This window comes from Cataglyphis hispanica, chromosome 12 (genome assembly GCF_021464435.1).
Source record: "Cataglyphis hispanica isolate Lineage 1 chromosome 12, ULB_Chis1_1.0, whole genome shotgun sequence".
NCBI classification, from domain to species: Eukaryota; Metazoa; Arthropoda; class Insecta; order Hymenoptera; family Formicidae; genus Cataglyphis; species Cataglyphis hispanica.
Window position 1 is genome coordinate 6,677,934 of NC_065965.1, and position 15,469 is coordinate 6,693,402.

Here is a 15,469-nt window from a genome sequence, read left to right on the forward strand (position 1 = left end):
TTACGCAGAGCGCGAGAGAGTCCCACGACGGACGATGATTTAATAATAAATTTACTGGCTTAGACAGAAAGAGCTAAAGGGTACTACGTGACACTACGTACTTAGCACGCCGCTAATGAGCTAAAATAATTTATTGGACCGCGTGATAAAGAATTTTCACGGCATGTGGAGGCGATAACATTGAAATAATCCCGTGAGAAACAAACAGCAAAAATAATCTATGAATCTGCATCGGAAATATACATTTTATAATGCATTTTATCAGATACTAGATAGTTGTTTTTTCGAAAATAATGCATAACAACGATGATGTGTATATGTGCGTGTATTCTTGTGTACCAACAATCAAAAGAAGCGTGCTGGGAATATTTTATGAAGACCAAAGAAGAAAACGTTAAAACTCACCATGGGCCGATATCCAGCACCAGTGGTAGCTGCCATTGGCTGAGGTGACCATCCGCCAGCTGAACCACCTATTTTCGCGGCGTTCTTCGGTGAGTTCCATTGCATTCCTCTGCAAAAAAAAAAGAATATTTGTTAATTCTGTCAAAAATATTACAAGCTGTGTACATAAATCCAATCTTGGACACATTACATTATGATCTATATCATCATTGCAAAAAAATTATTTATGGTTTTATTATTATTCTTATTATTATTATCTTTATAAATATATATCATTTTGACAAAATTTATGAAAGTGAATTTTACATCGCGTATTCTAAATAGAATTATCTGCAGATGCGAGGGCATTTCAATCAATAATTTATTGAGATCCTTGTATATATAAAAGTGTGGTCACACTTACTTTACTTGCTGTTGTCCGCTCTTATTGATGGTCAAATTTTGCGCAAGGCTAGCAAGACTGCTGTCTAAGTCTCCGGTCAAAACCTTGCCAGTGGTAGCTGCGCTAACTGTTTGCCCCGCGGCTGAAATAATATTAATTCAAAATTAATTCATCATCACATCGGCATCAAAAAATTGTTAGAAATTCTAAGCAACATCTATGACAGGCAAAGCTCTCCAAATATACAATAAAAAGCAAATAAAGATTTTGTGAAAATATATTGTGCAATTTACTTAAATTTATAAAATATAAAAGCATAATTTTTAAATAATGTATTTTCTAATAAAAAAAATAAATAAATAAATAAAACTTAATTTCTAAAAAAGCTACCGTCGCAAAATCTCTCAATAGCAGCATGCAAAGCTTCTAAGAGGAATAATATAAAATTATGTTTGCATTGTACAATTACTCCTCAGCATGCAGATTATCATAATTAAATTATAAACTAATAAAGTAGAACAATTATATTGATACATAATAAAGGTTATCGCGCGTTCTATGAATATATAAATGATTAATTAGAGTGATGTAATTATCTATCTTTCTTCAGTAATTTTTACAATTGTCTAAAATGATATAAACAAAACACAAATACGTTTATCTATTTGTGTGCGCAAATGGCTAAAATTACATCACAATTATCTTACGTTCTTACAGTCTCTAAACATAAACATTCGATACAACTTACCGCTCCAACAAAGTATACGTAAATCAAACGTGCGATTTCCTAAACAATGTACAAAAAATATCTAATAGGTATTCAAAAGACGTATCTTAAATCTACACATATTTTTCCCAGTTATTATAGATTTTTATATAGTTCAAAATATGCCATACCGTGCTGGCGCAAAAAGGCTAAAAAAAATTGATAAAACTTGGACAAAAAAAAAACAACAAATACGCGACACTCGTGCAATTAGCGTGGGTTAGTTTAGGCATTCCCGTCACCTGACATCGGCTGCTTTGCCGGCGAGCCGTACCCCACGGGGACTTGGGCTTGGGTAGGAATACCGTAGCCGACCATCGGCGCGCCGGCCATCATGGATTGTTGCCCGGCGGCGTCGTTCATACCGCTGAATATACCGGCACCCGCCGGCGGCATTTGTTGTTGCAGCGGTTGCTGCTGGGCGGTCATCGCAGCTTGCTGCTGGATCATCGGCGCTGGACGCGACGGAGACCCGCCCAGTGCCATGCGAATGCTGTCGTTGAGATCGTCGAATGCGCTCTTGTTAGCGGGGGGGCCTGGGGCCGCCGCCGTCGCTGCCGCTGGTCTACCATGTGACACTCCGCCGACACCGCTAATGGTCGGAGATAGTGCACGCGGTACATCACCAACGTTTGCAGCAGCAACGGCAGTCGCGGGTGGCGGTGGTCTAGGTGGCGGCGTGGCAGTAGAGGATATCTTGCCGACGGTTGAAGGCGCCGTCGACGCTACCACCTCGGCCGCCGCGGCGTCCCCGTCGCTATTTGTAGCAGTTTTCAGCATCGCGGCGGACCCGTCGCCCCCCGCGAAGAGATCCGCCTGACCGGCACTGAAGAGGTCTCCGCCTGGCGCTGTTGTTGTTGTTGTTCCTGCATGTGCTGATTCATTCATCGCATTGCCGCCAACAACACCGCCGGCGTTTTGATCGAAGAACCCGAAGGCGCCCGCGTTTGTCGCCGTCTGTTGACTGCCGGCGGTACCGAGGGACGGGAAATCGGACATGAAGGGATTAGGTACGGACGCGGCCGTTCCTGGGACGCCAGCTTGCGCAGAAAGTGATCAAGGTGCATAAGTTAGCTTTTTCTTCCGTTCTCACATTCGAACAGCGATTCAATGACAATGAAAAATGCCTTGCGATTTTTATACGGTGACCCGTTAATACGTTAGTTACAGAGAGACCAAGAAGAAGAGATATATATTCGGAGAATGTATCGAATAATCAGCGCTTATCAAAAATTTCACATTTAAAGAAAGAATAATACATATAAAGAAAATATACTACTTATCATTATTATCTATTAAAATAAAATATTGTCATAACAGTATAAACGCTGTTTCATTCGACACATCTTTGCCCATAGCATTAAACGACATGTGTGATTGCTCAGGCGCGTTCCAAGTATCTAAAGTATAAGATGTATGATGCAAAAGTATCATAAAAATGGCCGCAAAAATTCTACGACAAAAAGAAGAGAAAAAATGTACAGATGACAGAAAAGGAAAATAAAGATGCACAGAATCTCAATCGTATATGAATGCGCTTATATATGTATAATCTCTGCTTATTGCGTTAAATTAATAAGCACTTACTAGATTGCTGATCCTGATTTCCGAATACGGAGGAAAAGTTGTTATCTGTAACAAAGTTATTATTTGCTGGTGGCACAGCTGGCGCGAAACCTAAAAGAAAAGAAAAAAAGATGGAAAATGGAAGAAAATGAAAACCAAAGGAGAACATATCATAATCAAGCGCGGTGATCAAAAGAAGCAGCGATGATCGGGACTATAATGTCGAAACTTATATGCTGTGCTCACCAGTACCGTTGCTCATCCACATGTTGTTCTGACTGGCAGATTGCGTGCCCGGTGCGGCCGGTTGCGGCGCCCCGAACATGTTCGCAAACGGATTTCCCGCCAGTTGCAGCAGATCATCCGACGCCTTTTGCGAAACTTGTTGCTGCAACACAAGTAATCGATTATCGTGGCAAATGGGAATTGCATTATATGAACCATTAGTCAAATAAAAAAAAAAAATATATATATATATATATACATATATATATATATATATATATATATATATATATATAATTATATACCTGATTTTCGGACATTGCTGTACCAAACAAATCCACGATAGGTTGATTGGCATTATTGGTTGGTGAACTGAGGAAAGGATTTGTGCTAGTACTCGATGGCGATTGTACTTTTGCCTGTAATACATACATTGAAAATCTCAGTATCATCCATTTAAAATTAAAATTTTCTTTCAATTAAATATAAATTTTCTTTGAATTAAATACAATGATTAATAATTTATAATTTGCCTAATACCTTGTATTGATTCATGGCGGCTTCCTCTTCTGCAAGTGCTTGCTGTCGCAGTGCCTCGTCGATATGGCCGTTCCCGGTTTGGTCGAGTCGCGCATTGCTGGCTACTGTTCCGAACGCGTTACTGGTGGAAGACAGGGCGGACACTCCCGACTTTACATTGGTTCTATTGCTGCTTTTGGGCGATGATAGGATGTCGGAGATGTGTGGTGTCAATTGGACGGAAGAAAAAGAGGACGGACAAGAAGAATACGGAAAGTCCGTTTCTCAACGAGTTCGTAAAATGTGGCGAGAGAGAGGAGCGTAAAGGAAAATTGATAATTGAAAACAAAGGAGAAGAGAGACAAACAAAAAAACAAAAAGACAAACGGTGTAGTACGTATAGATGTAACAATGCGCGTAGAAATGCATAGTGTGCATTATCCATTCATATACATTCTCTCTCTCTCTCTCTCTCTCTCTCTCTCTTTCTCTCTCTTTTTTCACTCGCTATTTCGCTCTCCGATTTTTTACTATATATCTATATACACATGCATTTATTGATGTTCTACTTTTTGTAGTGAAAAGTAGCGTCAAGCTTGCGTACCAAATCAAATTATATTACATGATACATTAATATGTAAATATATATATATCGCTCAAAATTATTTTATATATTATTACGAGTGAAATTGAACTTGCTACAATAATAAAAAAGCCATTTTGTACAGATAAATACATGTGCATTAAAACATGACATAATACATTCTTTATTTTAAGACAAATTTTAAGACAATTATTTCAATAATTGACGATGTATATCTCAATTCAAACTGTTAAATCTAATCTATATAAGAATTTAATCTATCACAAAAAAACAAAAATATAATTTTATATTTAATAAATTTTACCATTAATTAATATATTATTCCATTATTTATATATATAAGCGATACTATTAAATTATTGATTTACTCGCTGAGTTAATCGCAATTATAATTAAGACAATGTATTTATAGCGTGCTTAATAATTTATATCAATAAAACTATAGGGAATCTACTTCAATTATCTAAACAGATAATAAGTTTCTTCATGCAATATACACAAGCGGAAAATTGGATAATGTAAAAATTACGATTTTCGACGAAAAATACATACACGCATACATATATATATATATATATATATATATATATATATATATATATATATATATATGTAAAAATCAAATACCAAAAATTTTGAGACATAGCATGAATAGTTTAACTGGATTAGAATACAAAAATAAATTCTATGTACAACTAAAAAAATGTCAAATGTCATTGGCAAAAATTAACCTTAAGTATCCAGAAGATACCATCGACAAACTTTGTAAATTGAAAGATAACTGTCAAAAAAGATATAATTTTCCAAAAATATTGTGCAAGACTTCTTACAACATTTACTTAAAAAGAACATGATAGATATTTAGCGTTTTTATGTATGGGTTTTTAAAATGAGTTAATTAGGAAGTTATGGGTTTAATAATGGGTTAATTGGGAAGTTATGATATTCAAGATAAACAAATACAATTTTGCGTCATAATTCTTATGCATGTGCATGTGCGATAAACATATTTTGTTCAGATACTCGTATTAAGAAGCTCGTAGAGATGGGTATAGAAGAAAGTTTCTGATCTTAAAAAAATGTACAATGAGACGAAAACGATGGATTTTGGGAAAAGTAGAAAAGGAGAAGTATATCGATTTTGATAGCATTCAACGTAAGGACGTTTAAAATTATTCCTACATCGATCATTATGTGAAATTTAAATGAATCGAATAAAAAAGGGGAAAAGAAATACCTTGCTGATTGCGTCGGCGTGTTCGCGGCGGAACCCTTCTTTCCTTCCAAAGAAGCAAGATGTTGCTCTAAGGCGTCCAATAAACTACTCGGTGCCTAAAAAACAATTTGCCAGTCATTCATAAAGCATTTCATTAGAATTGTCGAGTGAGGTGCAAGATAGAATAAATCAGCTGTGCATTTGAGTTGGAAAATATTTCTCTGCGCTAAAACTCATGCATTTATTTTCAGAAGATTTCGTGAGTTTTATATAAATATTTTTAGAAAATACTATAAATTTCTGATAAAAAAGAGTAATTGACATAAAATTGACTCACAAAATCTACCAAAATAAATATCGCCAATTATCTCTATGCTGTTCTATACTAGATCACACTAACTCTACCTCGTTAAAATAATCAGTGATGTTATTACCTGTCAGTAATGTACAATGGGAAGAAACAAACGAAAATATTACTTTATCGATTGGCTACATATTTTTCTTCGCTCATTGTTAATTATTCTTCAAAATGATAACCGATATTTATGTACAGATAATTAAATAGATCCTTATTATTATTATTATTGTTATTATTATAAGATAAAGAGATAATGAATGGTATGGTAAACTCACGTACCTTCGTTAGATCTGGTATGTCACCTTTATCGATGCCGACGTTCTGTAAAAATAAATACGCTCAGTTATGTCAACTTAATGTTATCGGCCGTTTTTATGTTTAAATCATATGTATAACTTACTTCCGCAACTTTCAGAAATTCTCCGACCCTATCCATACGTATGAGGAACTTTTTGTAGAGATCTAAAGCGTCCCGACATTGTTTCTTGTTCATGTCAAAATATTTTTCTGAAAAAGATCACAATCGCAATCGTCCGATTAGAGATTTATTCGATTAATTATTCCATCCATCTTCGAATATGCATTTATTATACGCAAATAGGAAAAGCGAATATACTGCGTTACCTAACAGATTAATGATGCCGTCATTATAACAGGCGAATAACCGGATAAGATCTCGAAAGAGGAGCATGAAGGCCATGTTTATGACGCCATTCGTGAGGTCGTTAGCCGTGCAATCGAATTCCAGTAGCGCGTCGAGTTGGGACTGCAGTACCGGCAAAGTTTTCAGGAGTTTCTCGGCGTTCATTGTGCGTAAAGTACCGTCCTCCTTCCTACAACATTGATTACGTAATAAAGATTAAGTTTCTCGCTCTAAATGTAAATAGTAAAATAAATTATGATAATGACTCTTAGCACATACCCCCGCTTTACTTTGCAGAAGTCAAACGCTACTGTCCTGTAGGAGAGGGCCTTCTCGTTGAGATACTTGGCGTATCGCCTGATGAACGGCGACATGTCATATCCTGATCGATGCAGAGAAAAAAAAACGGCAATTATTCATTTCTGTTTACGTTCCGTGGAGACATAATAAAAGCACTAATAGGCAGTGCGACGCAACAATGCGTAAAAGTGAAATTAGAAAGTCGGCAATATATGCCTGAGAGATGCGATTGCATTAATTTTATAAAGTTATATAAGCATGCGTGTCGGAGCCGATTGAAAATAATTTTTTTATCAAATATGTAATTATAAATTTATAACGTTGAGCGTAATTAATTTACAACATATATCAATTGATGCAAACATATACACATGTACATTTATTAAAGTTAACGCGTGAAAAATTTTTTGTTTTTAGTTTCAAAAATTTAAAATCGAAAGTGTATATAAAACCACAAAGCAACATTAGTACATTAACAAAGAACAAGAGAAAGAAATGTGTTTTACTTATGTTCAATTATGTGATTAAAACTCACCCACGCGTATTCCTGCTTCGTGTCCGAAGAGATAGAAAGTTAGTCCAGGTTAGTAAATCGTATACAGGTTCAGACACATGGAAAAGAGAAAGATTCGCATTTTCCATATAGATGATAGCTACACGATGCGAGCACGTTAGCGAGACAAAAAAAATTCACGCGTGGAAAGAGTTCTCGTCGTTTAAAAAAAAATCATAATTGTTATCTAAGTGTCTCAATGATCGATGTGTAGTGATCTTTAATCGAATTCACGTCTCGTAAACATACTCTCGGCGTCGAGGTGTCCGCAATTAGCTATTCAAATTACGACATGTTGCAATTTTTCATGCGACGCGTGCATATTAAATCAGTTCGCTCGAATATCGACACACGAGCATTTAACTGAATGTACCGCGAATGTGCGAAAAGCCATGCGGTTCGTGCTGCGATCTTCGCGATGGTTTTGTTAATACAAAAATAAATGTTAATCTTCCGCTCTTCAAGTGAAGAAAACTCATTTTAAAATTTTAAATGATGTATTGTCAGAAGAGCAGTTTTTTTTTTTTTTCCATACATGATGCCGCAGAATTGACAGAAAATAAACACGTAAAATTTGCAGCCAATCATTCGTAACAAAAATATTGAACCTTAATATATTCAGCGTATCTATTAAAATCTTGTACAAAAATTCCCTGAGCCTATCAGATATTTTTGTTCAAAACTCCAGAAAAAGAAAATATTTTAAAAATTTTTTGATGCAATTTCCTAAAATAAGTTTCATTTTTTCTATGCGTTAAGACTTTTAAGAGATATGAATAAATAATGATGGAATATTATTTGCTCTAAATGTAGGAACGAATAACGTTACGTGTCATCATTTTCCGTCCAATTCCGAAACATCTTGCGACATCCCAAGAAACGCAAAGCCCCCATTGATGCGATCGTGAAATAATCACCTTGTACGCCGCTCTTGTCGAGAAAATTGCTAAGCTGAAACGTGCTATTGCTGGAGGCGAGATACTGTGTGAACCTCTGCAAACAGAAAAGTTATTTTAGAAGGATACACTGGCGTCTCGCAATTCGAACGAAAACGAAAAAGGGTAATTACCTCATTGCCGTAACACATCATGTGATGCACGGTGATCAGAGCTTTGAAGACCACCGTCCAGTTTGTGTTCTGCGAGCGTTCTATCAGGAGATTAGCGAGCTGCGGTATGGAGACGTTCGGCTCATTCGTGCAATGGATTAAATCTGAAACGAAAGAGGAAGAAAGATGGTTATCATTTTTGGCGTGTTTAACAATGTTGGAAATATTTTCTCGAAATCGGCCAATCTCTCGTGCAACTCTCGACTCTTAGAGGAAATCTTGCATCACAATGCAATCCACAATAAAAGGCACTGACCTCCACTTTATAAGATTACATTGCAATTTACATACTATGATTGTATGATTCACAATCATCGTCAGCGATGATAGTATTGTGTTGTGAGAATCTCTTGTAAATGCGTGTCGTTTCGTCTCGTCTTACAAGTTGAAAATTTAATAAGAATAAATTTTTATACATTCGTTTTTTATGAATGTGTTCAACAATTATACGTGAAAGTGCGAAGTAAAAGCGAATTAATTTCCGAATCGCGGGTAAAATAACAGCAATCTAGTGTAATGATTTATTAAGTATAATTAAAAATCATCGACCTCTTTTATCTCTATTCTGAACTCAATACAAAACATTATATCATTATAAATAAAAGACTTGATTAAGGATATTTTGACTGAACAATAGCAAAAAATCATCAAAATTAAATTTAAAAAAAAAAAAAAAAAAAAATTTCTTATGTTTATATATTTGAAAAATTAAATAAATGAATCCGGTTTATAAGAAAGTAAAGTATCACAAAATAATATGGTTTTTAACATCTTTATAAAATAAAATAGTTGTAATTAATATTTTTCTTAATTTATGACAAAAACTTTTAATCGAGAATATCCCCTGAAATCAACTGCAAGAAATAAAAAAAAATGAGTGATTTGCAGGAAAAAAAAAGAGAGAGACAGATATTTTTCTACAAATTTTAGAAAATAATTTTTAAACGTGCAAGTAAATCTGATTCAAGTTTTGTGTAAATATTTATTAGAGTTTTCTTAATATATATAAAAATTTTCATTTTGTTAGCAATGTTTTTCTTTGCCAAATTTATCAATAAGTGCTATAATATGCGATTTTCCATAAGAATCAATAGTAAATTTAAATTTAAATAATTTCAAAATCGTTAAAAGAATTGTACTCAGATTTTGCACAGATATTCAGAAGAAATAGTAGAACTGTTTATGATATTTTCATGCTTTTGTGAATATTTTGACATATTTGACATCCTTACGACGAATGTGATTTCTAAAGTAAATCCACGGATTTTATTCTAAAATCTGAAAAACAAAATAGAAAAAAAACCTGATAAAATCATTTTATTCCAGATTATATATATCGACATGATTAATCGTGTAAAAGATTTTTCGTAATTTTCACATGGAATTTCCAGCAGAAACTTTCAGCATTCAGATGATTCAGATGATTCAAGGAAATCGGATGATTCAGAATTCATACAATTCTTATCATCATTCTTTTTCGTATTAGTTTTTCGCGTAGTAAATTAATCGATTTAATAATCATAATGCACGATTAAATGTCATTAAATTATTATATACAGATGTAACCTAATAATAACCCTCAAAAATATATAAAAATAATATAAAATAGAAGAAATGGATATATATTTTTATTTTCATCCCACACATAATTATAATTTAAACTAATGATTAATAAGATGTTTTTATCCAAAATTACGTATAAAAATTACATATAATTATATATATATATATATATATATATATATATATATATATAAAATTACTATACAAAATTATATTATAGATAAGAAAGAGAGAAAAAGATAGATTAGATATTGTATAAATTAAAGAGAAAGAGAAAGAGAAAAAAGAAAGAGAGAGAGAGGTGGGAGAGGAGGAGAGAGAAAAATATTCTCTTCTCTCAAATCAAAAATTATCTAAAACGGATGTAAGAGGACAATCTAAAAATTTAATATTTTACAAGCGTTCACCGTCCCTGCTGCTTTCGTCGATGTACCTAAAAATGGAAATATAGCTGATGTTATCGATTTTCGCGGCACGACTCTGACCTGCGTATACTGAACTCGACGTTCGCACAAATGTGTCGCAAAATTGGCCACAAAAAAAAATATACGCCAATCCACGAAGTGTACGATGGCAATCTACGCGGCGTATCCATCAATCGCGATTAATTGACGAAAGTAACAGCCACGTCAGAAGAATATCATGTAACAAGATTAACAATCGCGTCGTCGAACGCTCGATTCCGAATGCGACTATGTTTAGCATATGTATTATTATTGTCCTATTATTATACTATTGTATTACTATTATAATATTATACTATTATTGTACATATTGTACTACTATTGGACACACGCACACTGAAACCGTGATCATATATTCAATTGTTTGCGAAATTAATGATATAATGATTGTTGTATGGCTGTCAAGTAGTCCAAAGTGCAAATTAGCATATCGTTAATCGGGCCCTTAATCTCAAGGAATCTTTGACAAAAATTTGAAAGTAATCTGTATAAATTTCCCGAAATCTGTATAAATTAATCAAAAAAAAATAAAAAAGACTATATAAAATACAAATGATGTTAGAAAAACTATACTTGAAAAAAATTTCGATACATAATAATAAGAATTAATACACCCACTTAGTGATATTTTAACATATGAACAGAAAGAATTCTTATCACATATCGAGTGAGCCTGTATTTAAGCCTGTGACCTGCGTCGATATCTGTTATCACATCTGTTTATAATTCGGTAAATATATAATATAATATTTCCTCTTCGCACGAGAGAGATCAACATTTATTCGATCGACATGAAAAACGACGGGAGTCAAACAACATTTTACCGCGGACAGTTTCCCACGGCTTTAAAGCGTCTCTCTTATTCGACCGATGATCCCGCAATATCGAAGTCACGACGAGAGGGCTTCGAATGAAAGTGCAGCGCAAACGGGCGGAGGGGAGCACCGGATAAAGGCGCGAATGAAGCAGTGAATCAGCAGCGAGCCTTCGGACTCTATCCATTCTATCACGAACTGCACATTTTCATATGGTTATCACGCGACAAATATATTCAATGTTATCGCGAAATGTTCTTTTAATTAACGCAAACTGTTTTTGTAAACAAAAATATGATAATTATTTACACGTGATCATTATCCGCCTGATCGATTTTAATCCAGAGTAAAACAGAAAATGAATTAAATTCCTATTCTTTCATTAAAAATTATAATAAGAAAAGATATGTACTGCATATTCAACATTTTTTTGAGATATTGAATAAATGGAGATATTTATTAGTTTTCTTAATATATATGAAAAATATTTTTTCTTGATAATGTTTCCTTGTCAAATTTGCCAATAATACCGCAATACGCGATTTTCCATAATAAACAATAATAATTTTAAATTGAAATAATTTCCAAATCGTTAAGAGAATTGTGTTCAAGTTTTGCGCAGATATTTAGAAGAAATAGTAGAATTGTTTATAAAATTTGCTTTTGTCAATATTTTGACATATGACATACATTCTTAACGTCGTTGTTCCATAAAAATCCTATTCTATATTTCAGTCAATGTATCATATATTTTAAACGCATAATTCACAATTTATCTTATCGGTGATCTTGCCGGCTATTTACAATATAAAAGCAAAATTATCAAAAGGTGAATACTTTTTTTTTAATTCTTTAAATTTCAATAAAATTCTATGAAAATTCCTTGATTTTTTTCAGATACAAAATAAATGCCAAATAATTCTAGATTTTCCAGGGAAAGACCCTGGAAAGTAAAGGCCCATTACTATGCAATAAAATAATGCAGTTCGTAACGAAAAAGCAAAAGCTGCATGCAATGAGTAACCGCAATCTGTCTTAAGCGGCATGTAAGCGCGACCTTGCGAAGCTTCCCGTTCTAATTATAATCTCATAAACACGGACGGATTTAGCTGCCAAGTGGCATTCGTGTTGGTATCGTCGTAGATTGTCAAAAAGAGAGCATGTCTCTTTCGAACGCGTTCATTCAAAAGCCAAAGCCCCGATTCATAGACGCCAAGCGCATCTCGATTTTTTTATCGCTATGATGCAACGTACGTTAAACAGGTGCAAACTTATATCGAATATAAAAAGTGCAACTGCTTAACGGAAAGCCAATTAACTATGACGTATCACACGCATACATGCAAGTCATAATGCTGATATTCACAAATATTATGTAATAGTTTAATATATTGCAAAATACATTAAAATATATATACTAATTATATTTTATTATATATTTTATATATAATATTATACTAATTATATTTTATTATATAATTTATATATAATATTATACTAATTATATTTTATTTTTATACATTAGTATGTAATTTCAGTTAAATGTTATGACATTATTAAGATTAATAAATGTAGATGTTTTAAAACATTAAATATGTTTTAATATTTAAACATATTTATCAGCCGCAAACAAAATTTAATTAATATAAATAATGTATGTTTAGCGCGACACACGCAGCTGATAATACGCAGAGAGCTTTTAATAAATCTTCCCGATAAAGCCGAGCGATTGGCAATCGGCAGTCGGAGGATGTTGAATGTGCGTGCGCTGGTAAAAAAAAACACAATCGCTATCTAGGCTGTATTGAAGGGGTGTACACCCAACGACTGCATGTGTATCTCCAGACGCGGACGGAGGCGTGTACGATAACGACGCGTTTTGGCAACGCGAGCGATTGCAGCTGCGAGCTACAAAAATCAGCTTACGCCGAATGAGAACATTGTAGAATTTTCCGATCGAAATTGAGACATCGATTATATATTTTGTCAGATATATATGTCAAATATTCTAGAAAATTTCCGACGTAAAATGACTTGATTTCTCTTGAATTTAAAGTCTAATTTTACCCAGGAAAGATTTCGCGAAAAGAAACTTTATTTATTGCAATATTAAAATATTATGTCAGCTAATGTAAATGTAAATGTAATAATATAATAATCGATTAAAAAAATATGATCTAATTAAATTTTCAATTATTTTTTACTGTATTCAATTAAAATCTTAATAATAATCAAAAAATAATATAAATCGAATAATCCGATATTGAAATAATTAAATGTATGTTTTCCCTTAAATACATAGCAAGAGATATTTCCACGCGTAATTCCACGGATAAAATTCTTGCCATTTACTGCAAATAATAATTATATGTCGCATACTTAGCACGCTACTCCAAGCATGAGGCTAAGAATGTAACCGGCCCTTCTCTTTGCATCTTGGTTCGCGCGGCCACTGTCCTCTCGGGGTCGCGACTCGTCCCTGGTATATATTTGGTTTCTTTTTCTCCTTTTCTTTTTATTCGTCTCCCATCTTGACTTCCTTCTTCTCGTTCTCCACGTGTTCTCTCAGTATCAACAGTCTCCGGTTCATAAAAGCCCTTCGTCAAAGGCGTCACATGCGCACTTTGCGCGCGGACGATGAATATATACGACACGCTAATTATATGTAAATTTAATCAGGTAGGGAAAGGGGAAAAGGATACACCTATTCCAACACGCTTGAATTCGCTCGCGTTTATAATCGCAAAACACTCTCGGATATCCGCGTCCCACACGTTGTTGAAACAGCTTCGTTTGTTTTGCGTATTAAATCGTAATTATTAGAGTAAACTGAGAAATATACAGGTGCATTTAACGCTAAATGCGAATTTTGAAATAAAAGCGATGAAATTTCACACTGTTTAACGCAGCTTCAAAAGTCTTAAAAAATGGTATAAGATCCTGTTTTCTCTCTTTCCCTCTCCGCGACTTCAGTTATTTTTTATTAAGACACGTAATCGCGAATAAAATGTGCATAAATTAAAATAAATTTGAAAAAAATTAACATTTTACAAGGTGAGACCAAACGTGCCGGCAAGATTTTGAGATTTTATAGGAAATTTAATTTTGAATAAAAAATTTTGTAAGATAATTTAATTTTCTACAATTTTTGTTTGGATATTTTTTGTTAATAAACGCATATTTTCTCTGATATTCGAAAAAAAAAATAACCGCGATTTCAGAGTTTTTTGTACGCTAATTTTTTTAAAGAAACACTTTTCGACCTATGTTTATACGAAACTTTTTATTCAGAATTAAATTTCCTATAAAATCTCAAAGTCCGATCGGAACGTTTGGGCCCACTCTATAATATACACATACATTTGAAATTCTTATAAGGGAATTTCTACAATTCCAAGATTCCGATCTAGTTTTTGCCATGTTACTTTCGACGATAAAAATTTGCTCTGATCAAAGAATATCTTTTATTCGATCATGTCCTAAAAATTGTGTCGTACTGATAATGAAAATTGGTAAAATGCACTCGAATTTATCAAGATCACGCCAACGATGACGACGACAAAAAATGATACGAATGAAAGCAATCTGGCTTTGTGCAAACGCGCGAGGCACACGTGAATAAATTTCCATTTTGGAATAAGTGGAGCATACGATAAGGCGATCGATTGCAAATTCGATTCGATCGCGGACGGTCATAAATTGCGAAACGCCAGTAGAGCTCGTATGCGTATCGTGATGCAATCGATGTTCCATACACTTTTAGTGTAAGATCTACTTTAAATTTTATAATTTGCAATATTGTTCGAATTAAAATCTACTTGATATTTTGCATATGTGTATAAAAATTATAATTAAAACAGAAGAGAAAATTTTAAATAAAATTCTGTTACAAATTACAACTCGATAAAGAGGAATTGAAATTTAAAATACTGCAATAATTAATTTTCAAAAAAATTTTTTTTTTTTATTATTGTATTTATAT

General features: G+C 33.6%; 1 protein-coding gene across 16 annotated transcripts in view; it reads right to left on the minus strand.

The window, feature by feature from the left end:
* LOC126853442 (phosphatidylinositol-binding clathrin assembly protein LAP) overlaps window positions 1–15,469 on the minus strand; it is a 31,786-nt gene that overhangs the window by 8,260 nt on the left and 8,057 nt on the right. For 6 of the 16 annotated variants that reach the window (XM_050599214.1, XM_050599215.1, XM_050599204.1 and 3 more), the window contains exons 2-16: window positions 8,607–8,749; window positions 8,455–8,530; window positions 7,520–7,534; window positions 6,964–7,066; window positions 6,666–6,874; window positions 6,442–6,548; window positions 6,321–6,362; window positions 5,705–5,799; window positions 3,885–4,056; window positions 3,650–3,763; window positions 3,366–3,507; window positions 3,141–3,230; window positions 1,796–2,593; window positions 809–929; window positions 406–514 (exon numbers count right to left, since the gene is read on the minus strand). In XM_050599214.1, coding sequence (XP_050455171.1) covers window positions 406–514; window positions 809–929; window positions 1,796–2,593; window positions 3,141–3,230; window positions 3,366–3,507; window positions 3,650–3,763; window positions 3,885–4,056; window positions 5,705–5,799; window positions 6,321–6,362; window positions 6,442–6,548; window positions 6,666–6,874; window positions 6,964–7,066; window positions 7,520–7,534; window positions 8,455–8,530; window positions 8,607–8,749 — 2,336 coding nt within the window. Of the gene's footprint in view, window positions 1–405; window positions 515–808; window positions 930–1,795; window positions 2,594–3,140; window positions 3,231–3,365; window positions 3,508–3,649; window positions 3,764–3,884; window positions 4,057–5,704; window positions 5,800–6,320; window positions 6,363–6,441; window positions 6,549–6,665; window positions 6,875–6,963; window positions 7,067–7,519; window positions 7,535–8,354; window positions 8,392–8,454; window positions 8,531–8,606; window positions 8,750–15,469 lie in introns of those variants that run through there. The other 10 variants (XM_050599205.1, XM_050599213.1, XM_050599210.1 and 7 more) reach the window with 9 other exon arrangements.